General features: G+C 46.1%; 1 protein-coding gene and 1 long non-coding RNA gene across 5 annotated transcripts; one reads left to right on the forward strand and one right to left on the reverse strand.

The window, feature by feature from the left end:
• Window positions 1-13: 13 nt before the first annotated feature.
• On the reverse strand, window positions 14-21,561 carry SACK1H (scaffolding CK1 anchoring protein H). 4 transcript variants are annotated; one of them, XM_085053780.1, is made up of 5 exons: window positions 20,981-21,561; window positions 5,859-6,322; window positions 4,354-4,518; window positions 3,960-4,084; window positions 14-2,877 (listed from the first exon to the last, which is right to left on the reverse strand). In XM_085053780.1, exons 2-5 carry the CDS (start codon window positions 6,306-6,308, stop codon window positions 225-227), a joined length of 3,393 nt encoding a protein of 1,130 aa, XP_084909906.1. In that variant the 5' UTR covers window positions 6,309-6,322; window positions 20,981-21,561; the 3' UTR covers window positions 14-224. The 4 variants fall into 4 exon arrangements, with proteins under 4 accessions (XP_084909906.1, XP_084909908.1, XP_084909905.1 ...); XM_085053782.1 differs by lacking the exon at window positions 20,981-21,561 and adding an exon at window positions 18,237-18,254; XM_085053779.1 differs by lacking the exon at window positions 20,981-21,561 and adding an exon at window positions 15,384-15,745.
• LOC146442621 (uncharacterized) lies at window positions 17,940-23,155 on the forward strand. The gene is made up of 3 exons (XR_014850314.1): window positions 17,940-18,338; window positions 19,886-20,044; window positions 23,034-23,155. It is a non-coding gene; the product is annotated as an uncharacterized LOC146442621 (long non-coding RNA).
• Window positions 23,156-26,528: the final 3,373 nt, after the last annotated feature.

Here is a 26,528-nt window from a genome sequence, read left to right on the forward strand (position 1 = left end):
TGTTTTAAGCATGTTGGCAATTTAATTATTTTATTTGGAACATAGTGTGATATACCTGACTTTATTGAGCCAACTGTGCTGTAAGAGGCTCATGCTGGATATATTTCTGCTCCTTAACCAAGAAGAGCATTGCCATTGGGGTTTGTAGCCATCATAGACAAGTTTCTTCCTCCTTTCCCCCGTGACAGTCAGTGATTAAATGGAATTAAATAGCATTTCTACGATCATTTTTTGGTCTTGAAGGTCCCCAGGATTTTGGGCATGAATTTCCCCATTTTCTTGTCTTTGGCATCTGTGTCATACTCCTCTTCACTCGGACTCGTGTGCTCATCCTTCTTGCAGAACACCTCAAACCTGCTGTAGACTCTCTTCTCCTTCCTCATGTTCTCCATCTTTTTCAGCAGGGTGTCTCTATCCTCCGACGGCTGCCGCTGGAAATTCCGCTTCTGACTACCGAAGCTCTCAGACCTGTGGATGTTGCAGCTTTTCTCCTTCTCCCCTTTCCTCTCCAAGCTCGTGGTCGACCTGGAGAGGTCAGGGTTGCTGGTGGATGGCAACTGCTTGGCCAGCTCGGCTCTGTTCTTCTGGCTGTTGGCAGAAATCTGCTCCAGGATCACCTTGGTGTCGTCACGCAGGTTGCTGCTGTAGAGGATGTTGGCTGTGGAGGAAGGGAACCTCCCTTGTGTCGTCTGGCTGCTCTTGGGGGGAAGTGCTGCTGAAAATTTGTGGGTTTTTTCTTCCTCCATCGCTTCCTGGCAATCCCCTATGGATGATCGTTTGAGCGCCACCGCCTGCTTGTCACATTTCCCACCCTCAGAAGCAGATTCCTCCTCCAGTTTCTTTTCACCTTTTGGGTTCAAAAGCTGCTTCAGCCGTAGTGACCCTTTTCTTAAAAACTCCATGGGGTTTTGCTCTTGTTTTGAACAGTCTTCCTCAGATTTATTGAGGGAGCTGTCAGACCCTGGACTTCTAGAGAGGCTTTCTAGAACTGAGGATGTAGTACTTGTCCTAACCTGTGGTTTCTTCATTTCTGTGTTGACTAACTTTGGAGTGTCTTCTCTGAAGGTCACTCTGTCCTTCTTCTCTGGAAGAGCCAATTTCTGAGTGTCTCCTACATAGATCAGGCTCTCCTTCTCTGGAAGAGCAGGTTTGCTCTCGATGGGGTAAAACCGCGACGACAACTTGTCCATCTTAGTGCCAAGATGCGCCAGGGGATCTTTACTCAACGCATCCCCAAGCTGGGGGGTGGATGAAGCCATTCCAAACGCTCTGTCCAACTCTCCGTGCATTTTGTAAGTGCTGCAGGAATCTTTGGAGTCCAGCACCCTGCTCTCCAGAATCTTATATTGCACAGATTTGGTACATTTCTTCTCCGTATTCTGTGATTCCTCCTGGAGGTAACCCGAGACAGCTTTGGTGTGGGTGACTGTGCCGCCCCGTTCCGTGTCCTTGCCCACGGCTTTGTACTTCTCCAGCAGCTCAGCCACTTTGGAAGAGGCAGCTGTCTTGATGGTCTCATTGTCCTTTGTTAACTCACTGGACATTTGCTCTTTTTGGATCATCTGCACCTTTTCTATCGTGGTGTTGGGCTGATCCAATTTGGCGGCACTGAAAATCAGAGAGGACCTGAGTCTGGAGCTCCTCTGGATCAAGGGATTTATCCTGGACCTGAAGGCATCTGGTTTCATTATGGAGGTTTCTTCACCCGTTCTGTCAGAATCTGCAGATTCCTTGGCACTGTCAATTCCCAGTGCTTTGCTACTGAAAGGCGAGGGGCATTTGAAGGCTGGGATGAGGTCAGTGGGGTGCTTTGTGAGGGGATCCCCAAGAGCATCATTATACGCCTCAGACTCCATGGGCATCGGCAGCCCTTCGTCTGGTTCGGACTGGTAAGCGCTAAGGTACGAAGAAATCCTCCAGTTCCTTAACCCTGTTCTGTTTTCCTGCGTGCTTTTATCGTCATCCTGCTCCTCATCCTTATCCTGCAGGAACAGCCGCTGCTCCAGGCTCTGCTTCTGCGTGGGAGAAGTCTGGCAGATGAATTTCTGTCCTATATTCTGCCTCCTTAACATCATTCCCATCGGGCCGTTGCCCGCGGGGTTCAGCTGGTCAGAGCCGTGTCTCACCTCCCTGGAAGAATTTGAAGGAACATAATCCAGCCGTAAGGGGAAACCCTCCTGGGGGTAACTGGGTTCCAGTTCAGGGTATCGAGGTCCCTCTCCATAATCTTCCAGTTCATTGTATCCCGGCCTCCCCCCTCGAATCCTGTCAAAGAATCCCTGAGGTCTGCCAGGAAGATGGGGATGTTCAAACTGGTACTGGTAGAACTGGTCCTTCTGGAAATGGCTGGCTTGGATTTTGAACTCGTCCATGTTGTTCATGAACATCTGCCGGGCGTACTGCTTGGTGGAGGCGAAATTTTCGAACGTTCCTTCCGCAAAACTGTGTCTCTTAAAAGCATCCAACTCCAGCTGCTTGGAGCGGAGGAAACCCCTGACTGGATCCATCTGGGAATTCTCCATTTCCACCTTTTTATACATCCTCATGGCTGACCCTTCCACAGTGTGCCGCAGCATGTCGTCCCGCCGGAAATTGGAGAGGAAGTACCTGTCGGGTTCCATTCTGTCCATGAAGGAGGGGAAGAGAGTTTCATCCCTCTGGAACATCAAGGGGCCTTTTTTGGGAAAGAAAGGCATGTTGTTGCCAAAGGGAGCCATGGCAAAGGCGTTCTCTGCCTTTGCCAAGACGTTGGCCGGAGGAACGAGAGGTTCCGACTGTGCAAACAAAATGCGGAATTCTTCATCGAAGCTGGCCACCAGCTCGCCCTGAAAGATGTGTGCAATGCTCCTGTGAATCTTCTCGAAGGACCACATGAAACTGCAGAGAGAACAGAAGGGATGGAAAGTATTAGCATCGATTAACTCAGCTGTATCTGTTTTCTTTTAAGCGTTTGCTCACCTGAAGCAAATTCTGAATTTTCTGCTCAGGCAGAGCAAAGGCAAAATAACGGTGGAAAAAGTAAGGCATTCCTTATTTTGCCTTGCCTAGTGTGGCAGAAGTAGTCCTGAACAATCATCTTGATAAACATAAAGTCATCCAATTGGAACAGTTAGTTGTTTGGTACAGCATCAAACAATTCTTCCCAAACATCAGGAAAAAAACCCCAAAGTGGAATCTTATTATTAAGGAATGTGCACTTCAATCAGATTCTTGTAACTGTGAGTCTTTTTTCTTCATATACTGCATTTTAAAATACCCTTAATTCTATTTGTTTATCCTCCACCATGACAAGTAACTCTCTGAGGCACTGAGCAACCTGGTTTAGTAGAAGTTTCCCTGCCAGCAGCATGAGGTGAAACCATATGAGCTTTAAGGTCCCTCCAACCCAAATAATTCTGTGATTCTATTAATTACATGCTTAGAGCGTGACAGGCATTTATCCAATCACCCTTTCAACAGGTGAAGGAGAAATTCTTCCACTGGAGCTCACTAAAAACATTTATTCTGCCAAAAATGCACACCTTAGCTGGTGTTATTCCCAAAAGGATGGTAATGTGTTAATGGCTGATCTCAGTCCTAACTAAAACCACCTCAATCCTAATTAAAACCACCCAGCACTAAAACCACTTCTCTTGTCCAGAGAAGCTGTGGCTGCCCCATCCTTAAAAGTGTCCAAGGCTAGGTTGGATGGGGCTTGGAGCAACCTGGTCCAGTGGGGGTGGAACAAGATGAGCTTTAAAATCCCTTCCTACACAAAGCAAGCAGTGATTTGATGATTCTATAAGTGGAGGTCGAAGTCCATTTGGTCCAGACTGAGATGCAAATCTCACACTCCTCACACTATGGCAAATTCTCCCTGGAATGGATCAGGTGGGAAGGAGCTGAGCATCTCTGCAGCCACCCCTTGAGTGTCTCTCTCTCTCTCCAAACTGGACAGGTACCACAGCAGAGCTCCTCACCTGTAGTTGCCACTCAGCACCACCATGCAGTCCACCAGCAGGAACTTCTCCTTCAGGTGCCCTTTGAAGGACATCCCCGTGCGGCAGTAGTAGGTTGGGCCAGACACTGTCCTCACCCTCAGGAACTGCAAACCAGAAAGGCACTGTGACTCAGATGGGACCCTCATTCCCTCCTTCCCTGTTTCCTTTAACTTCCATCCTACCACTGGGATCATCCTCCAGCTCCACGGATTCTTCCTGTAGACACACCGATGGACAAACCCCTTTATCAGCACATCTTCACCCCGTATCGTGCCAGCTCTCCTCACACTCACCTTCTCCCCCTTCTCAGGTGTTTCCTGCCACGCTGTGTCCCCCTTAGGACACAAATCAGGTAGGACAGCTCTTTGCTCACCTCCACATAGTTCAGGTTGACCCTGCACTTGGCGGCTGTATCAAGGAAAAGCTGGGAGTTCATTTCATCCAGCAGGATGTAGACAGGCACTCGGCGAGAAGCAGCGTCCAGCACCTCAAAGAGCAGATCCACGTCGGTGAAAATGTCCATCACAATGGCCACCACCTGGGCAGGGGATGAAGGGACACATCAGCCACCCGTTCTGGCTCGTGACCAACCGTGTCTGCCAGCTTCTCACACCACAAAGCTGCACTGTCTCCATCTCAACTTCCTTTTGAAACTTTCATTCCAACTCCCTTTTGGAACAGGAAACATCCCAATTAAAGGTTCCTTTAAGCACTGTGGGCCCCAAACTGGAAAGTGAATTTTCATCCAGGAAGGTGCATGTTTTGTGTATGCAGGTGAAGGGAAACCTCGCTGTCCCTGGGTGTTCCCTGACTCATCCATCCAATTATTCCATTAATTTTTTGGCCATGTAATCACACTGGATTACAGTATGGAGCTGTTCCCTCACTCCAACATCCATGTTTTTAGACATTTTTAGGTAATTTCCTGTCAGACATTCAGGCAGCCACAATTCAGCTGCATCCATGTGCTGATTACATGGGAAGCAACTCCACAGGTCTACCTTCCCATCCTTCCCAACTCCATGAGTATAAATACTTGATGGAAAGGGCATAAGGAAAAAGGAGCCAAATTCTTCTCAGTGGTGCCCAGGGTGATGACAAGACACAAAATTAAATACAGGAAATCACAGTTAAATTACAGAAAAGCTTCTAGGACTGTAAGGAGGCTGAACATGGGACCAGACTATCCAGAAACGCTTAAGTCTCCACCTTTGGAGATGCTCAAGGACACATCCTGAGTGACCCTCAGGAGGGCTGGACAGGACCAGCTCCAGAGGTCCTTTCCAATCTCAAATATTTGGGGATTCTGTGAACTCCTGATCTATTTACTGTGGCCTTGGACACTGTGCCATGAGAGCAGAGCAAAGCTTTGGTGGATTTGGAATCACCTTGCTCCTTTGTGAGGTTCTGGAAGCAAAGTTAAGGGAATTGGCAGAGGACCTGATGTTGCTCAGCCTGGAGGAGAGAAAGCTCCAGGGAAACCTTAGAGATCCTTCCAGTGCCTAGAGTGGCTCCAAGAGAGCTCAGGAGGGACTTTGGACAAGGGCCTGGAGTGACAGGACAGAGGGGAATGGCTTCCCACTTCCAGAGGGCAGAGTTAAATGGGATTTTAGGAAGAAATTGTTCCCCTCTGAGGGGAAAAAGGCCTTGGCACAGGTTGTCCAGAGATGTGGCTGTTCCATCCCTGGAAGTATTCAAAGTGGACAAGGCTTGGAGCAACCTGGGCTAGTGGAAGATGTCCCTACCCATGGCAGGGAAGGTGGAACTGGATGAGCTTTAAAATCCCTCTGACCCAAACCATCATGATTCTCCATCCTGATGCTCCTCTGGCACATGTGTGATTTCACCTCTGCTCCAGCTGGGCTCTCCCTGCCTCACCTGCTGAGCTGCTCGAATCATCCTGCGCGCCTCCTCCTTGATGCTGGGGTTGTCAGGCGGCGGTGGCTGCACAAGCGTTGTCACCTCTGTCCCCCTGAACCCAAAAACCATCGGCCAGCCCAGGTCAAGCTCAGGAACAGCAAGGTCTGAATTCATGGGCCAATAAGTCCCGGAGGATCCATCCATGTCGTTGTCCCCCGCGGTGTCCGTGCTGCTGCCCTCCTGGTTGGCATACTGGGGCTTCTGGAGGTTCTGGATGATGTGATCCACCTCAGAGCCACAGAGGAAATCTGGAGCTGCTTCCTCCGCCAGGAAACGTTGGTAACTCTCCTTGCCCTCCTCCGTGAGCACATCCAGTGCCAGGCGGTAATACTCCTTGTAGTGGGGAGGAAGGTAGTTGGGGTCCAGGGGGTTGTCCCCCTGCGAGGAGCTTTGGGACCGACGAGCCATGAGGGGAGGGAAAGCTGGAGGGAAAGAAAAAACAGCCGTGAAATTGGTGTCATGACAGCCACACATCTTCCTCATGATTAAAAGAGATTAAAAGCACACGGAGCAACGCTGGAGAAAGTTCAGTGCGAAGGCACGGGAGCCTAAAATTAGGCAAAGGTGTGAGTCACTTAACCATTACCTTCACACAGTTAATTGTTTTGGGCCAAAATAAGGAACAAATCAAGCAGGCAGCCTGGGGATGAGCAAGGCTGATGCATTCAACAGAATGCCCAACTTTCTCTTTCGGGCTGCTGGTTGCTAAGCTTAAATTTATCATTTATTTTAAAGTGAAGAGCAAAGCTGTAGGTGATTATTATCTACACTCCATTAAAATGAATTTCCAAATGCTACAGAAGTTATTTACTATGTGCAATGTGGCCCTAAACCACATGCCTGGATAGAAAGGCACCTTCTGGATCCTCATAAATTGGGTGTTATAACCACCTCAGAATAGAGGAAGGTGAATTTAGGGATATCCTGCTGGTGTAACCCAGTCAGAAAGCAGAGAAGTCTTCATGGGGTGAATGAAGAAATAAAAAACATGATGTGATTGCTTCTTCAGTCTCCTCATGTTGAGAAAAAGCAGAGCTGAAGGGGCTCACATGCAGTATTTGATAATTGTCTATATAAGCCCAATTATTTGAAGTCATAGATAAATGTGATTTTAACCCATTTTTAGAAGAAAAGTCTCTTGTGCCACAAACAAAATCAGTAATATCGAACTGATCCACAAATTCTTCAGACTCTGAACTAATATCAACGCTGGAATGTTTTTTTCCTGCACCTCACCACTGAGGTTCCAACAGAAATCTCCTCATGATCCCCAAAAGAGTGAGTGACTCCTGCTTCCAAAACGGGAGAGATTGCCACGGACTGGGAGGAAGATGAAGACTTCAGACTCAGAAGATGAAGACTTCAGACTCAGACTATCACTTTCATTACGAGCTGTAAGGATAAACGAGTTTCAAGTTCTTATTTGACCCGTGGCACTCCGGCCTCAACCTCCTTCAAGTTACTGCTGCTCCAAACTGAACCTCCTGGAAAAGCTGCAGGAAAAATTCTGGAAAAATAAGGGTAGGAAAGTAACGCAGTGGGTGGTGGGGAGTGGGCTAGACCGAAAGTGTCTCTGAGGCTTTAGTGAGATCAATCCTAAGAGTGGAAAGACAGTGGAATAAGAAAATAAACACTTTTTTGGTGCTGTGCAGAAAGACCTTTCTCACACCCAAGAAGGCACTCAGACACTCACTCACCCAGGGAGCTGAGCAGCCCATGCGTTACCAGAGACAAAAATCCAGATCAAATCGCTCAACCAAACCGCTATTTCAGAAAGTGTTTATTCTGAAAGCTCCAGGAATGAAAGAGAAAGGGAAACTTTGAGTTTCCTTAGATATAGAGATACAGACCAATCATTTGAAGGCATAGGGGCGGAGAGAATACAACAACCAATGGGAGAAGGGAGGGGTGGAGTCAGGGGTGGAGTTACAGCCAATCAGCACAGGAGGATTTACATAGTCTAGGGAGTAGTAAACATCCTATTCCCAAGGGGTGTATCTTAAAACTTAAAATTTCCCCAGGTCCCTGCGTGATGTATTGCAACATCTTTATACTCCACACATGCAGCTGCCTTTAGAATTGTCTGAATTTATCTTCCCACTCTAATTTTGTCTTTTTTCTCTTCAAGTTCAGAGCACTCCGCTCTGTATCTCTGGTGGAAGGTGTGGAGGGATGGAATGAAATGGTTTTTAAGCTCCCTTCCCACTCAGAGCAGCCTGGGGTTTTGTGATTTTAGGATGCTCAAGTCACCAATATTCCTGTTTTAAACTATTTCAGTAGTTTTCTGTTATTTTAAGGATACTCTCCCAAGTTCCATTCATCTTGGATAGAACAACACATCCAACTCATCCGGATATAACCCATGAAGGGGACAAAGTGCTCAGAGATGGGAGAGAGAGAGACAACTGCAACATCAAAAGGAAGAAGCACCAGAAGAACCCTGTTGTACTGCTTGAACAATCAGAACAACAGAGGAAATGTCATATTGGCAAAATGGTGAAAGAGTTTTGTGGTGATTGATATAATTATTTTGCTACAGTTATAAATGAAGAAGGAGAAGATTGAAAAATCAAGTAATACTGCCTGCTGATGGGTAGGACCACAGAAAACAGCAGCACTGCACAGGCTCAGGAGGAACCCACAGCTGAAGATATGGAAGTTTTATTCCTCACACCTTGTGCTGGGATGATTTGGGAGAAATCTTATTTTTTCTGCAACTCCCTGACAGGAGGGTGAAGCCAGATGGAGGTCATTCTGTATTTTTGCCTGTGCAAAACCAACCTCTGCTCCTGGTTTTTACACTGGGGAGTCACTTGAGGTCCCCAAGTGTTCGTGGTGCTCATTCTATTTGTGAACAAGCAGGAAAAATGGTACTAAAGAAGTAAATTTGATGCAAAACCAAACTTATCCTTATGGGTTTCCCTGAGACACTAGGAGAACAGTCAAGGAATAAATAAAATTTCTGCTGCTACAGCCCCATCTTGCTGAATTCAGATGGATTCTGCACTCCATTCATGGATTTTGTAGGGCATTCCATGCTTTAAGCTTTTAACAGTTCAGGAAATATCACATCAGGTTTCCCTTCAGAGGGACAGGAGGCTGGACACACTGTCAAAAGAAACTGAAAATACCCCAAATGTAGATTTTCAGCCTGTAACTACTGATTAATAGAGAATTTTACTTACTTACATGCTTGTTATTTTATTTAACTAGGCAATATCCCCACTGATCCCTGGTGCTTCGAGGAAAGAAAAATTCCTGAAGGTAAACTAGGCAGCAAGGGGGGGAAAAAAATCCACTTCTTCCCATCACTGAGCCTTTAGGGCTTGGGGAAGTCAATATAAATATAAATATAAATATAAATATAAATATAAATATAAATATAAATATAAATATAGTGCAAACAAACCATAGCCAAGACAGCAATTCAGATGTTCATGCAGAGGTGCTCCATGTCACTTGGGATGCCCAAAGGGACCTGGCAGGGCTGGTGTCACACCTGCTGTGCTTTAGATGCCTCAAGACACCTAGAATGTCCCCAAAATCCCCACATTTCAGAACCAGGGTCAGTGACCAAGTGCCTATGTATAAAGTGCCTATCTGCACCCCCTTACAGGTGATGGAAAATAATATTTTTCACACATTCTGGAAGTCTGTCACCATTATTTGGCATTTCGTGCATTTCTCTGCTATCCTAAGCGATCATCCCATGGAATTACGTCCATAAATTTAGAATTATCAGAACGTTTAGAACCAAACTTGCAGACTTTGGCTCCTCCCCAAGAAATCCTTCTCCTAATTCAAGGATGGGCACAGTCAGGTACCCAGAAAGGTGTGGAAAAAAACACAGAACCTCCTGAGTCGGAAGAGACCCACAAGGACCATCGAGTCAAACTGCACAGGGAGCCCCAAAAATCCCACAAGAAACAAGGAGCTCTGAGCACTGCTGGCACTTTTTTTGCACACAAATCTGGGCTGATGGCTGGATTTTGCAGGAGGAAGCTGCAGGAGAACAGAGAAAGGTGTGGAAAAAACCACAGAACCTCCTGAGTCGGAAGAGACCCACAAGGACCATCGAGTCAAACTGCACAGGAAGCCCCAAAAATCCCACAAAAAACAAGGAGCTCTGAGCACTGGTGGCACTTTTTTTCACACAAATCTGGGCTGCTGGCTGGATTTTGCAGGAGGAAGCTGCAGGAGAACAGAGAAAGGTGTGGAAAAACCCACAGAACCTCCTGAGTCGGAAGACCATCGAGTCAAACTGCACTGGAAGCTCCAAAAATCCCACAAAAAACAAGGAGCTCTGAGCACTGCTGGAACTTTTTTTTGCACACAAATCTGGGCTGATGGCTGGATTTTGCAGGAGGAAGCTGCAGGAGAACAGCTCCGTGGCTGTTTGCACTAACTCCTCCCATGCTCGGGGGCAGCGGATAAAGGAGAGCACGAAGCAGCTTGTTGGAAACTTAACAAGTGGGAGATGAAGGATGATGGAATGGGCTGATGAGAGGTAGGGTTGAGTTCTCCTCCACCCCGTCTGTGCCGAAAACACCGCGCTGGCTGCTCGCGGGGAGTTCTGATGGAGTCACCTCCCTCCTTGGCCCAAAAAACACCAGGAGGAGAGGAATAGGTGGAAAGGAAGAGCTGCAGCTTTCAGCCATCCCTGTGCTGGGATCAAAGGTGGGGTGAGGAAGGAATCTCCGGGGGAAATTTCCCTTCTTCTTGGCCTGATGTCTGCCTCTGTTCCCACTGGTGTAACTGGGAGCGACTTTACTGTCAGGTGAACTCAGTTTTGTGATCCCCAAAAGCTGTCAGACCCCTTTAATGTAGGGAGGAGTCAGATGTGATCACAGCCTGCAGTGTTTTCTCTGCACAGAAAAACACTCAACCATATGGAATATTTCACGTAAGGAAAACTCTTTTTACCTCTGGATTGACTGGAAGAGCAGAATGTGGCAAAAGCACAGACCAGACCTGTTGACTTGGTGTCTGTCCACATAAAAGCTCCATTTCAACACACTTTGACTGCTTTTATCCTAACAACAGCAGCAGGAAATCCCAATTTCATCCACGCTGCGATCGCCACAAAGCATTTGGTAGTCTATCCATATTAAATTCCATTTCAGCACACTTTGACTGCTTTTATCCTAACAACAGCAGCAGGAAATCCCAATTTCATCCACGCTGTGATCACCACAAAGCCCTACCGACTAAAATAAACAAACAAAAGGACCTGCCTGCCTCCCGAGCCTTTGCGCCAGGCGTGAATCAAGGGCGCTGGGGCTGCGTTCGCCCAGCCTAAGCAAAAGCAAACCGGCTCAGTGCTCCCTTTCTCTCTCATCTGCTGTGCCTGGTGCCAGCCCTGCTGATGCCTCAGCACCTGGGGCTGGCTGGCTCCATCTGCCTTCCCAGTGCTGACTCCAGTGCTTGTTGTTACGTGTTCTGCCTGCACAGCCAGTTCCCAGGCTGCCTCGCTCAGGTGATCCCTTCCCTTCCCCGGCTGGACCTGCTCCGCTGCTTTGGGACACTCCCAGCAGCTGAGGCTGCCGAGGGAACTGCCTGGGAGGAAGCAGAGATGAATCCCTCAGTCTGGAGAGAGGTTTTTGTGTTCTCCAGATCCTTTATGTGCAAATAGAGGCACAAGTTTTTGGGTTTAACCAGCCTGGGTTTAACCACTTCATCTTTTCACTGCCCTGGATACCATCAAGAGGAGAAAAGCAGCACAAACAGATTATTTTTTACCCCACGCTCTGCACAGCCAGCCACAAACCCCTCTGTGCTATGAACACTTCCAAACCATGGACAAGAAATGAATTAAGGCAGTTTTGATCCCTGTGATGAGCCACATGCACCACATTCAATGGGTGGGCTGGAAAAAAAAATTCATCTTTCCAAAATGTCTCAATACACGAAGTTTACAAATCAATTCTTTAAAAAAAAAAAATATATATATATATAAATGTCTCAATACACGAAGTTTACAAATCAATTATTAAAAAAAAAGAAATATATATATATATTTGGCCTCAAGAAAACAGGAAAGATCCCATGCAAACAGACTGCTGATGTTCTGGGAGGGTTGGGTTTAGGAGAGGACAGCAATGCCTGAGGGGGAAATGACTGGAGCAGACATGGTGACAATGAGACATGGAAAGTGTTAGTTTGCTCTCAAGAAAATGTTGTCCTTGCTAAATGATCTGGGAAGGGAAGGGACCTGTCTCCTGGAATATGGTTTAAGGTGTGGAGTTTTTAATTCTGCACTGTGTGATGGAAGGAGAAGGCAGTGCTTTCTGATCTTGCTGCTGGGGAAGAACCTGTATGAAGAGCAGGACATGCTGGTCCTCTCCAGAAGGACTTTTTTAGCCTCAGTTGCCTGAAAATAATTCTTATTTTTTCTCTTTCCATTCTCCTCTCTGCATTTCCTGCTGAGTCTTGCCACGTTTGCCTTGTCAATGTCCTCTTCAGGCAGCAGGCTCAAAGCTTCTAGGGTTACCCTCAAAATTTCTGGCTGGAATTTGTAATTTTAGTGACAATGCCATGTAAAGCCCCCAGACCTTCTCCTCTGGTCATCTGATTACTCCATGTTAATTATCTGAGTTAATTATCTGAGTTAATTATCCGTATTTTACTCTGGATGGTCTTACATGGATCTCAGTCACCATTAAAAAAACCAAAAATACAAACAGTATGTCTGCCTGCTGCAGTCAGGGAGTTTCACTTCAGAAATTGTGACCATCAGATGAGAAATTGCTTCAATTAATCAATTATTCCAGAGTGGAACTGGAAGCCTGGTGTGCACCTCCAGCACCCACTGGACTCTCACTCATCTCTGCTTACTAGGGCAAGGGAAAGTGGCATTGAGAACATCCAGGGGATCTTTCTGCAGGCCAGAAGGAAGAGGAAAGCGGCAGAAAAAAATTACACGTTGTAATTTTCTTTGTGAAGTGGTTACTGAGCCACCTGTCAAGGTGTCCCAGAGTGGCAGCATGTCAGCCTTAACTGTCCTGTGCAACGAGGAGTGGACAGGGAAATAAATCAGCAGCACAAAACCTGATGTTTACAGCAGCTGGAAATAAATGTCATCCTGAGTGTGAAAGGTGTCTTTTAGAGAGGAGATTGTCTAAATAATCATGGATTTGGGGTTGGAAAAGAGAGAGCATCGAGTCCAACCACCCACCCACCACTAATCCATGTCCCCAAGTGCCACATCCACGATAAAAATGCTCATGCCACATTCACTCTCCTTCAGCCGACCCCTCTCTCTGGGTCTTTATTAAAAAAAAAAAAAGCATAAGGGAACCTAAAACAGAATTTCAAAAAAAAAGAACAAACAGCGTAAAGTCTAATTTGGAGAAGGAGAACCATGTGCTGCCCTTGACTTTGGCTTCCCACGCACACTTTGGAAATTTTAGAAATGCACTCATCAAACTCCTCTTCCTCATTAAGGCTACAAAAAGCCAGCATTTGGGGCCTGATAAGCAGTCCAGACGTGTTCCATGTAACTCTAAAATGCAAAGAATTCCAATCCTGCAGGGTTTGGAGGTGAATTTCAGTTGCCTGGGAAGTTGTGATTGCTGGAAAAATTCTGCCTACAACAGGGGGGAATAATCTGTGCTGAGCCACGACCCTGCTCTGGTACAAATATACAGACATTTCCACATTTATAGAATCTCAGAATCAGAGACTGGTTTGAGTTGGAAAGGATCTTCAAATCCATCTTGTTCCACACCCACCTTGAACTCTCCAGGGATGGGGGAGCAACAGCTTTTTCCTCTGGCATGCAATTTCCCCTAAACCATATGAAGAGCAAAACTTTTTTTCCCCCCTCAGAAAAAAGGGAAACAGCAAATCCAACTCTCTTTTCGCCCTTAAAATGGAACTATAAAGCCCTTCAGGTAAATGGGAGTGAGACCAAAATGAAAACAACTTTCTCTCCCTAAACTGCAGCCCCCATGTGTGCATCTAACAGGGTTAGGGCACACTGTGCTCTCCTGCCTCCTGATCCAGAGAGAATATTTGCACAGGGAATTGGGAAACTGTGTTCAGCTCTGCTGTCACTGTCACTGCTCTGGTTTGGGGCAGTTTGCTGTTCCTGACCTATTTTTGGCCTCTCTCGCAGCTGAGCTATTGCAGCTTCCACAAATTAAATGTTTTCAGCAGCAGAAGGATGTGATCAGTCCTTCTGCTCCTTCACAGGTGCCTCTTCCCTTTCTAACTGTTCTAGGAGATGGAGAACCCAATCCTCAGGCCAGGCGAGATCCATAATTGACCCCCGTTGACCTCGGCCAATTTAAGAGTGAGCAACGCCACGGAACTGTCCCCTTCCTCTGCTCACACACACCTCCTGAGGTCTGCCAGGCTCACAATCCACAGAAAACTCAGTGAGTGCCAGCATGTGTGCCTGTGCACACGTGTCCACACGCATCTGTCCGTGTTCCTGCCTGTACGTGCAGGACTGTGTCAGGGCTCGTGGGCCACGGCAGCGCTCAGCTGCACACCCAGCCCGTGCTGTGGAACCCTCAGGAATTGCTTGCCAGCTCCTTGCCCACCTCAGCCCTCCTAGCACCACCACCGGTGACGTCCCCTCTGTCACAACCACCGGTGACGTCCCCTCTGTCCCAATCTCCTGACCGCACGTCCCTGTGGCGTTCCTGCTCTGATATGGGGAGCTCAGTCAGGCTGCAAGGCTCTTCCCAAAGAATGAGGCTGAGTTTGGGAATGTCTGCTCCTTAGGGATTTCTCAAAGGGGGCAGGACACAATTGTGTGATGAGTGGTTTTGATCTGAGGACAGAAGGGTCCCTTCCCTTGCCATCCCCAATGCAGAGCTGGGACATTCTAGATCCCTTCCCTTGTCATCCCCAGTCCCTGCTACCTGCACTGGGACATTCTGGATCCCTTCTCTTGTCATCCCCAATCCTTTCTGCCAGTGCTGGGACATTCTAGATCCCTTTCCTTGTCATCCCCAATCCCTTTTGCCAACGCTGGGACATTCTGGATCCCTTCTCTTGTCATCCCCAGTCCCTGCTACTTGCACTGGGACATTCTAGATCCCTTCCCTTGTCATCCCAATCCCTGCTGCCAGCGCTGGGACATTCTGGATCCCTTCCCTTGTCATCCCCAGTCCCTGCTACCTGCACTGGGACATTCTAGATCCCTTCCCTTATCATCCCTAATCTCTGCTGCCTGCACTGGGACATTCTAGATCCCTTCCCTTGTCATCCCCAATCCCTTCTGCCAGTGCTGGGACACTCTCCACCCTTGCCTCTCCCATCTCCTCCGTGTCTCTCCCTTCTCCCCATCATGGCGTTGACTGGCAGCTCCTGCCACTAGAATCTTCCTGTGTAGAAGCAGCAATTCCCTACCCATGGACTGCGTGCAGAATTCCCTGTCCCAGTGGCCAGGTGCTCTGCAGAGAAGCAGGACAGGCCCTCCCCACCCTCAAGCAGCCATGCAGACACCCCAGGAGGTATCTGCCCTTCTCCTACCTTCCCAGGGAAGCCGGGCAGGTGGTGGGCAGCTGGTGGGTCACTCTCTGGCTCAGGCGGCCATGCAGGTCCCCACGAGGTCCCAGCCCTTCCCTACCTTCCCAGGTGAGCTGGGCCAGCTGGTGGGTCACTCTCCGCTCACCTGGACGTGCCTGCAACCTGATTCACCTGGGAGCCAGGCGAGCGAGGCTCCACCCAGGGCAGAGCGGGGGTGAGTAAGAGCGAGAGAAAGGCAAACTCCGGAGAGCTGTTCCCTCCCCAGGCGCGCAGGGAGCCAGAGATAAGGGCTGCGCATTCCTGAGCCGCCGGAGGCCTCTCCCTTCCCGTCTGCCCCGAGCCTGTCAGACCAGCTCGGGACTGGCAGCGGGGCAGGGCAGGGACTCAGCCCCTGTCCCCTCCTGTCCCCTCCTGTCCCCTGCCATGGACCCTCACCACAGCCTCGGGCCCAGAGTTTGTCCCCAACCCCGGGAAAGGCTCTTAGGCCCTCGGTCACAGCCCTGCGGCTGGCAGGAAAGGGGATTTGGGCTCCTCGAGCATTTCTCTGGGTCTGTTTGGGGCAGAAGAGCAGCAGCTCGGCAATGGCACCGTGGCAGCACGAAGGGTCGGGGACAGCCAGATTGCGACCCTGCGGCAGGACTGTGCCCCCCTGCCCTGAGGGCTCCCTGAAAGGAGGTCTGAGGCCCATAATCCCCATAACCTCCTGTCTACCCATCGCCATCCCCGCTCCTGCAGCCGAGCGCCCCGCGGGCGGGGAAGGGTTAAGCGAGATTCCCCGCAGCCCCGGGCGTGGCAGCGCCTGTTCCACCTTTCATGTCCCAGCTCGTCCCGCCCGGCAGCCGCCGCCGCTGTGAGGGACGGGCAGGGCAGGCGGTGACTCAGGCGGGGGTGGGGGAGGCGCCATGGCGGGGAGGCGGGCGGGAGAGGGAAAGGGAGAAGGCGGCGGGGCTGAGGGGTGTGAGGGGAGGGAATTTTGTGTCCCGTCTGCTAGGAGTTCTCACTCCGGGGGCAGGTTTGGGCTCGTCACGAAAAGAAGGACATGAGAGGTCTCAGCGTGAGGGAATTTTGTGTCCTTTCTGCTAGGCACTCTCAGTCCGGGGGCAGGTTTGGGCTCCTCACGAAATAAAGGACATGGAAAGGCTGGAGAATGTTCACACAAGGGAGAGTCTGGAGCAAGTGGCGGTCTGAGAGGGGGGAATTTTGTGTCCTTTCTGCTAGGTGCTCTCAGTCCGGGGGCAGGTTTGGTCTCCTCACGAAAAGAAGGACATGAGAGGTCCCAGCGTGAGGGAATTTTGAATCCTTTTTGCTGGGCACTGCTGAGGTATTGCCAGTCCGAGGGGAAGTTTGGGCTCCTCACGAAATAAAGGACATGAAAAGGCTGGAGAATGCTCAGAGAAGGGGAGAGTCCGGAGAGGGTGGCGGGGCTGTGGGGTCTGAGGGGAGGGTATTTTGATTCCTTTCTGCTGGGTGCTCTCAGTCCGGGGGGACAGCTTTGGACTCCTCACGAAAATAAGGACATAGAAAGGCTGGAGGATGTCTAGAGAAGAGGAGAGTCTGGAGAGGGTGACGGGGCTGAGGGGTCTGAGGTGAGGGAATTTTGAGTCCTTTCTGCTGGGCTCTGCTGAGGTATCACCAGTCCGAGGGGAAGTTTGGGCTCCTCACGAAATGAAGGACATGGAAAGGCTGGAGAATTCTAGAGAAGGGGAGCGGGCGGCGGGGCTGAGGGGGCTCAGCGTGAGGGAACTTTGAGACCTTTCTTCTAGGCACTCTCAGTCCGGGGGCAGGTTTGGGCTCCTCACGAAATGAAGAACATGGAAGGGTTGGAGCATGTCTAGAGAAGGGGAGAGTCTGGAGAGGGTGGCAGGGCTGAGTTGTCTGAGGTGAGGGAATTTTGAGTCCTTTCTGCTGGGTGCTGCTGAGGTATCGCTAGCTCCTCAGGTTTGGGCTCCTCACGAAAAGAAGGACATGGAAAGGCTGGAGAATGTTCAGAGAAGGGGAGAGTCTGGAGAGGGCAGCAGGGCTGAGCGGTCTGAGGGAATTTTGAGTCCTTTCTGCTGGGCCCAGTTGATGTATCGCCAGTCTGGGGACAGATTTGGGCTCCTCACGGAAAGAAGGACATGAGGGGTCTAAGGTGAGGGAATTTTGAGTCCCCTGTGCTGAGGGGTCTCGGCGTGAGGGAATTTTGAGTCCCCTGTGCTGGGCCCCGCTGAGGTATCGTCAGCTCCTCAGGTTTGGGCTCCTCACGAAAAGAAGGACATGAAAAGGCTGGAGAATGTCTAGAGAAGGGAGAGTCTGGAGCACCAGGAGCGGCTGAGGGAGATGGAAGGGCTCAGCCTGGAGAAAAAGGGATTTAGGAGGGACATTCTCACTCTCTACAGCTCCATAACAGGAGGGAAGAGCCAGGTGGGGGAAAGGCTCTCCTCCTAGGTAATAAATGACAAGATGAGATGTCATGGCCTCAAGCTGCACCAGAAGAGGTTTAGGTGGGATATTTGGAATATTCCTCCTGGAAAGGGCTGTCCAGCCCAGGCACAGCTGCCCAGGGCAGTGGTGGAGGGGATTTAACAGCAAAGTGAATGTGGCACTTGGGGACATGGGTTAGTGGTGGTCTGGGCACTGCTGGGGGAGCAGTTGGACTTGGTGATCACTGAATCATGGAATGGTTTGGGTTGGAGGAACCTTATACCTCATCCCTGCCATGGACAGGGACACCTTCCCCTATCCCAGGTTACTCCAAATCCCATCCAGCCTGGCCTTGAACACTTCCAGGGATGCAGCAGCCACAGCTTCTCTGTGCCAGGGCCTCACCATCTTTTTTTTCTTCCAATTTCTTCCCAAGATCCCAACCAAACTCACCCTCTGGCAGTGGAAAGCCATTCCCCTCTGCCCTGTCACTCCATCCCTTGTCCAAAGTCACTCTCCAGATCTCTTGGAGCACCTTCAGGCACTGGAATTGAGGTAACAATTCATCAGCTGCTTGGCTTCTCTGTTTTCTTGTGGACAGAGCACTTCTGCTCTCTGATGGAATGTAGTGTTGTCTTTGATTGTTTACATCTTTGACATAATGCCTTTTCCATCGTCAAAGGATCTGTTTTCAGGCCCCAAAAATGATGACATTGCCATTAGTGTCATGGTTCTGATACAGCTGTTTAAGGCAGGATTTATCAGACTGGACATTGGTGACTACCACAGAGCTGGCTGCATCAGCACCATGCTCATCCCATAAATTTTGGGTGCAATTCAGACCTTCCAGACCAAAAAGATGAACTGTGGTTGAAGCCCATTGGATATGAGGGAGCTAAACCATTTATCTGATATCTCAGATATAAATTTAAATTGGATAAAAGCAGTGCTCCTGGTCTGAAGCTGTCATTCAGAACGAGCTGAATCAATCCTGCCTGTAAGGAAAGCCAGTTTCAATATGAGTTTGGAGCTTTTCCCTGTATGATACTGAAATATGAATTGGTGAAATCCCTCAGAAAGTCAGGTCTGAACTGTTTCTGCAAGGTTTGAGTGTCTGGCTTTACAAACCTTTTATTCCTTAAATAATGATGATTTGTAGTAAGAGTCTAAAATGAACTATGAATTGGTGAAATCCCTCAGAAAGTCAGGTCTGAGCTGTTTCACTAGTTTTTCTGCAAGGTTTCAGTGCCTGGCTTTACAAACCTTTTATTCCTTAAATAATGATGATAAAGTAAGAGTCTAAAATGAACTGTGAAAATCTGTATGAACTTTGGCTTTTAGATTCTATTAGCTAGCAAGGATCTGTGTGAATTATTCCAGGATGTTACTTGAGGGAAATCCCAGTGGAAATGCATTTGCTTTCACAGAATTTATGATCAGAACTACCTCCACACTCATATTTCAGCCTTTATCTCACACCAATTCAACCTACTTCATTAAGTCTCATAACCTGTATTTGACTAAAGTACTTCTCAGTAACCTAAATACAATTATCACCTTTCAGTCTTCTCGTTATTAAATAGAAAACATTAAAAACCTCCTGTTTCCTCTTTCTCCCATTATGCAAATGGTATTTGTGGACCTTTGCTGTTCCAGTTTTTCCAAACTAACTTTCAGATCTGATTGACACTTTTGCTTTCAGTTTCACTGTTGCAGTACACACAAATACATCACCAACGTTTTATTAGACTAGGTTTGACTTCTCCTGAACCAGTTTGCAACTCCTGAGTGAATATTACCTGGAATTGCTGACTTTAAAGCTATTTCTAATGGAATTAAAAAAAACTTCATCCTTCCCCTTGGGAATTAGTAATACAGTTTTGCTGCTTCTCTATTCTAAACGCGGGTTGTGTTTATTTTCCTGTATTATTTCCAAGCTAATATTGGTTATTTGAGAGACTCCTCATTCATTGTAAATCCAATATACACGTGTAAGTGGCGTTTGTTTGTTTTTTCATGAATTACAAAGCATGTTTGCATTGTTACACTGGATTAGGACACTGATCTGGGTAATTACTGTTTTGTCACCCTTCTGCCAACAGCCTGCAAACGAGGGACACTCGTGCCCCAGATGGATGTCTGGATTAACAACAGGGGGTAAAACAGAGCGTGGAGTGAGTGTGAGACCTAATTTCAGACTGTGGCAGCTGCTCCTGCTGTGACTGCAACTCTCAGAGCGTGGCAGGGAACACCTTGAGCAGGTAGACAGCAGCAGGGTGAGCTCTGCTGCATTATATTCTCCAAGTGTTGGTCAGGTCATGCTGGGGTCCTGCTCTGATTGCACAAATTTGTGTCCTCAAGCACCACAGGATTCAAAACCCGTGTGGATGTGGCACTTTGAGCACATGGTTTAGTGGTGGGTGGGCTTGGTTTTACAGGTCTTTTATCACCTTAATGATTCCGTGATTTTAAAATTGAAATTATAGAAATCTGACCTGGTGGGGAGCTTGGCTTCGGGTGGGTTTAGATGGGATTTTGAGAGGAAATTCAGTGAGGTGGTGAGGCTCTGGCACAGGGTTGTTCAGAGAAGCTGTGGCTGCTCCATCTCTGGAAATGTCCAAGGCCAGGTTGGACAGGGCTTGGAGCAACCTGGGCTAGTGAAAGGGGGAATTGGCAGGGGCTTTTCCATGGGCTTTGAGGTCCCTTCCTACCCAAAAATTCTGTGATTATCACACTTGGCCCCTGGCAGGAGGTGGAACTACATGGATTTTGAGCTCCCTTCCCACCCAAAAATTCTGTGATTATCACACTTGGCCCCTGGCAGGAGGTGGAACTACATGGGCTTTGAGGTCCATTCCCACCCAAAAATTCTGTGATTATCACACTTGGCTTTTCCATGGCAGGAGGTGGAACTACATGGGCTTTGAGGTCCATTCCCACCCAAAAATTCTGTGATTATCACACTTGGCTTTTCCATGGCAGGAGGTAGAACTGCATGGGTTTTGAGGTCCCTTCCCACCCAAAAATTCTGTGATTATCACACTTGGCCTTTGGCAGGAGGTAGAACTGCATGGGTTTTGAGGTCACTTCCCACCCAAAAAATTCTGTGATTATCACACTTGGCCTTTGGCTCCATCCACCAAGGACTCAGTAGCCCAGTGTGATCCCTGGCAGAGGGCAAAGAATAAACACTTTACCTTCCCCAAAGGCACCACAGAGAACAGAGACAAGCTGATCTGGAGAACAGCAACTCTTCCTGGGAATCACTTCTTCAGCAGTGCAGATCCACGAGCTCTTTGATAGTGAGGAGAAGGTGGTGAATCCTCCCTTTGACTCCACACTGGTGACTCACCCCAGCTGCCACTCTGGGTTTGATCTGTTCATTTGTACCTATCAGATTATCTGGGTTAAATGCAGCTTTGCTTTCGCCCTTTATCTGTCTGCTCTGAAGCTGTTTAACGTGATCTGCCTGTTTTTATGCCAACTCACTATCAAGAATTCACAGGCACTGACAGGCACTGAGCTGATTTTTTTTTTTTTTTTTTCTGCAGTGACCACAGGCTTGGTCACTCAACTCCCATGTCCCTAACCCAATTCCCAGCCCCTGCTGTGCTGACAGCACTGGAAAAGTCTTCAGTGAGTCATCTTCTGGTTCTTTGAGGTGACTTTTTATTGTCAAGAACTGTGGAGAAATCCCATGTTATTCTAACAAGCAGCACTGAGATCTGAATGGAATTCTGGGAGTGGGAACAGGAATGTGTTCTTGCACAGTTTCACAGTTAGAAGTTGTTTTTTGAAAGAAAACTGCTTTCAATTAATGGGGAATAATCTGTGAAGAATCACTTCTACATTTATACAAAAGCAATTTCTTGAGTGCCAAGGCATGGAGTTGTTGTGAGGGTTTGCTGTTTTTTAATTTACCAGCGCTCAGCCCTTTCCTTCTGGGGAAAATCCCAGCAGTGACCTAAGGAAGGAGGATCCCTGGGATCAGGTCAGACTCTCTCTGACCACACTGGAGAGTCCCCAGTGCAGACAGGGGATTCAGAACATCCAGCATGACCTGATTGAGAGAAAATCCAGACCTGCTTGGCTGGACCAGTTAACTCTTCTCCACAGGAACAAGGATATCCAGGGCCAGAGCTCCTCCCTGGACTGGCAGAGTCTCTATCTTCAGTCACAGGGGTCACATTTTAATCTCTAGCCCAGACTTGCTGCAGTTTTAACTTCCTCATGATGGGAAGAGGAGGAGCAGACACTTCTCCGTGGTGAGCAGAGGATCTGCAGGAAGAGCTGGAGCTGGGTCAGGGGAGGGCTAGGTTGGAAATTATAAAAATGTTCTTCACCCAGAGGGTGGTTGGGCACTGGAACAACCTCCCCAGAGCAGTGATCACAACACCAAGCCTGCCAGAACCCAAAAAATGCTCAGACAATAATGTGAGTCTTGGGGATGCAGTGTGAGGAATTGGACTCGATGATTCTCCTTTTCAACTCAGCTTACTCTGCGATTCCGCGATTCGTACAAACTAGTACTGCAGTGTAGGATTTAACTCTGTGGGATTCGGTAATGAGGGTAAAATAGAAACGAGAGATCTCTGAGGTTGGGTTTTAGAGCACGGGGGTTTATTGTGAAAAGAGAGTGGGTGTGAGAAGCCTGGCAGCTCAAAGCAGGTCAGAGAGGCGAGAGAGAGAAGCAAAAAAAAAACGGCAAAAAAAAAAATTTGCCGTTTACAACACGATAAATCATCTTCTGTGTTGAATATTCTAATTCTCATTAACCAATCTAGAACAAGCTACAAATCCTACAACATTTACACACAACCTCTAAGAATCATCCCATTACCACACGGGGTTATATTCTGAATATTCCAATTCTCTTTAACCAATCTAAGGCAAGCTGCAGACCCTACAACATTTACATTCAACCTCTAAGAATCATCCCATTACCACACGGGGTTATATTTTAAACCTTAAAAAACTGCTTTTTGGAACCTCTACCAGGCAGGCAGGGTCTGCTCTGACCTGCCTAGGCAGAGGGCATTGTTCTATCAAGAAGGGAGATTACCTTCATTGTACCATTGTTTCCTAGTTACTCTTCAACTCAAACCTCGTCTTCACCTCAATTTCGTTCATACTTTCCGTATTCTCAGCATCTTTTGCGAGGTAATCATATCCATAAGGCTTTCCTCTTTCATCTTCCCCAACGCTGTAGCGTGTAGAGAAGGCAAACAAGACTTTTTGTTATCTCCTCAGCCTCGCTGCACAGCGGCTCCTGATTGAAATGTTGTTTATTCTTATTAAATAAACGAGAATTCAACCCAACCGCAGCTGAACGGTTTTTCTGCAGCCAAAGAACTGCACCTTTGGACGGCGAGACCTCAATCCGCTCGCTCCGGGATCGCCGCTTCTTCCCGAGGCTGGCTTGTTCATGTTGCGTCATAATGACGTCATTTGTGACGTCACGCGGCGAGTAAACAACAGCGGCACGTGATTGGGTTAGGCAGAGCGGCACGTGATGACGTCACCCGACCTGGCCACGCCCCCCGGCTGTTTCCCACGTCGCTCTGTTACCGGATCTGCGGGAAAAACAAAAACAAAAACTCTCCAACAATATTTTTAATGTTAGAGAATCAAGGTGTTGCTTCATTTTCTGGCCAGGATGTTGTTCTGTACCACAGAAATCATCTCATCCACACTCAGCCCGGCTGGGCAGGGAGAATCATTCCAGGATTCATCATTTTTACCTGATTTTTCAGGTATTTTATCCGGTAAAAATACATAGGAATGTATTGGGTTAGTGTTCATTGGTTTAAAGGTGAGCAAACCCTCAGAATTCAGTCTCTCATTGGATCCAAATTTCTTCAATTTTATTTTTTACCTTTATCTTTTGGGTTATTTTATCTTTATTTTTGGGTTATTTTATCTTGATTTTTTACCTTTATTTTTTTGGGTTATTTTATCTTTTACCTTTATTTTTTTTTGGTTATTTTATCTTGATTTTTTACCTTTATCTTTTGGGTTATTTTATCTTTTACCTTTATTTTTTGGGTTATTTTCTCTTGATTTTTTTACCTTTATCTTTTGGGTTATTTTATCTTTTGCCTTTATCTTTGGGTTATTTTCTCTTGATTTTTTACCTTTATTTTTTGGTTTTATTTTTTACCTTTATCTTTTGGGTTTTTTCATCTTTTACCTTTATCTTTGGGTTATTTTATTTTTTACCTTTATTTTTGGGTTATTTTATCTTGATTTTTTACCTTTATCTTTTGGGTTATTTTATTTTTTACCTTTATTTTTGGGTTATTTTATCTTGATTTTTTACCTTTATCTTTTGGGTTATTTTATTTTTTACCTTTATTTTTTGGGTTATTTTATCTTGATTTTTTACCTTTATCTTTTGGGTTATTTTATCTTTTACCTTTATTTTTGGGTTATTTTATCTTGATTTTTTACCTTTATCTTTTGGGTTATTTTATCTTTTACCTTTATCTTTAGGTCACTCCCAATCTATTGACACACTGAATCCACCAGACCTGGTAGAACAATACCCTGAAAATAAACCTAAAATTCCTTTTTCAGGTGCAAAGACAAGCAGAACTTTTTTACAAAAGTTATATTAAAATATATAAAAATTTATAAAAATATATAAAAATTTTCCCACTGGTACATTTCCCACCACTGACACCGTGTGGGATGAAGGATGAAGGATCCTGGGAGAATCAGGATCTAAAAAAATTAAAATTTGGGAAAATCATTCCCAAATCACAATAGAAATCAAAGTAGAAATCATTCCCAAATCATGGATTCCATGAACCCATGCTGGGAAATCTCACCCACTCCTGTCCCATTGCTCCCAAAAAATATTCTGTAATTTTCAGGCTGCTTTGGCCAATTAATGATTACCTAATCCTTTAATTTGGTTAATAAAATGCTCTTTTCTCGTGGTTATGCTATGGATAAATTCATAATTCTTGGGAATTGCTGAGATGAGGACAACAATAGAGGGAAATAGCAATTTAGGAATATCTGTTCATTGCCATGCTTGTCCCCTGGGAATATTATTGTTGGTTAAAAACCTTCTAAATCTCTTCTTTCTGCTTGGTTGGTGGGGATTTTGTCTTCCAAACCAAGCAAAACGAAATAATTTTGACTCCTTTAAGTCATTTAAAATCCGGAATTTTTCTCCATGTCTGTTCTAATGTTACTGAATTGTTTTATTTATTTTTTTTTTAAGTGGAGATCCACTGCTAAATGCTCAGCCAGTATCCAAGGAGCTTTTGTGTTCCTTTTGTTTCCATCCCCACTGGTTGGGGTGAGAGTGAGGAATCATTTTGTAATTAAAATTTGAGAAAAGTCCTGACAGCAGCACTGGGATTGCCTCTGAAGACAATTCAGATGTCACCAGGTGAGATGAATGTTATCTAGAATAATTTGCACTCAGTGAATCGTGGAATTTTGTGATATTTCTGTGGAATTGTGATATTTCTGTGGAATTGTGGTATTTCTGTGGAATTGTGATATTTCTGTGGAATTGTGATATTTCTGTGGAATTGTGATATTTCTGTGGAATTGTGATATTATTTCTGTGGAATTGTGATATTATTTCTGTGGAATTGTGGTATTTCTGTGGAATTGTGATATTATTTCTGTGGAATTATGATATTATTTCTATGGAATTGTGATATTTCTGTGGAATTGTGATATTATTTCTATGGAATTGTGATATTATTTCTATGGAATTGTGATATTATTTCTGTGGAATTGTGATATTATTTCTGTGGAATTGTGATATTATTTCTATGGAATTGTGATATTTCTGTGGAATTGTGATATTATTTCTGTGGAATTGTGATATTATTTCTATGGAATTGTGATATTTCTGTGGAATTGTGACATTTCTGTGGAATTGTGATATTATTTCTGTGGAATTGTGATGTTTCTGTGGAATTGTGATATTTCTATGGAATTGTGATATTTCTGTGGAATTGTGATATTTCTATGGAATTGTGATATTTCTATGGAATTGTGATATTATTTCTATGGAATTGTGATATTATTTCTATGGAATTGTGATATTATTTCTATGGAATTGTGATATTTCTATGGAATTTTGGTATTTCTGTGGAATTGTGGTATTTCTGTGGAATTGTGATTTTTCTGTGGAATTGTGATATTTCTGTGGAATTGTGATATTTCTGTGGAATTGTGATATTATTTCTGTGGAATTATGATATTATTTCTATGGAATTGTGATATTTCTGTGGAATTGTGATATTATTTCTGTGGAATTGTGGTATTTCTATGGAATTGTGATATTATTTCTGTGGAATTGTGATATTATTTCTGTGGAATTGTGATATTATTTCTGTGGAATTGTGATATTTCTGTGGAATTGTGATATTATTTCTGTGGAATTGTGATATTATTTCTGTGGAATTGTGATATTATTTCTGTGGAATTGTGATATTATTTCTATGGAATTGTGATATTTCTGTGGAATTGTGATATTTCTGTGGAATTGTGGTATTTCTGTGGAATTGTGATATTATTTCTATGGAATTGTGATATTTCTGTGGAATTGTGATATTATTTCTGTGGAATTGTGATATTATTTCTGTGGAATTGTGATGATATTTCTGTGGAATTGTGGTATTTCTGTGGAATTGTGATATTATTTCTATGGAATTGTGGTATTTCTATGGAATTGTGATATTATTTCTATGGAATTGTGATATTTCTGTGGAATTG

This window comes from Lichenostomus cassidix, chromosome 2, assembly GCF_008360975.1.
Source record: "Lichenostomus cassidix isolate B80296 chromosome 2, HeHo_3.0, whole genome shotgun sequence".
Taxonomy (NCBI): Eukaryota; Metazoa; Chordata; class Aves; order Passeriformes; family Meliphagidae; genus Lichenostomus; species Lichenostomus cassidix.

Bases quoted from the DNA above. Each gene is read 5' to 3' on its own strand.
- SACK1H (XM_085053780.1), bottom strand. From the start codon at position 6,308: ATGGCTCGTCGGTCCCAAAGCTCCTCGCAGGGGGACAACCCCCTGGAC. The intron at 4,519-5,858 runs GTGAGGCAGGGA...TCCCCTGCCCAG, and splicing joins TGATTCGAGCAGCTCAGCAG to GTGGTGGCCATTGTGATGGA. The intron at 4,085-4,353 runs GTGAGCAAAGAG...TCTGGTTTGCAG, and splicing joins TCAACCTGAACTATGTGGAG to TTCCTGAGGGTGAGGACAGT.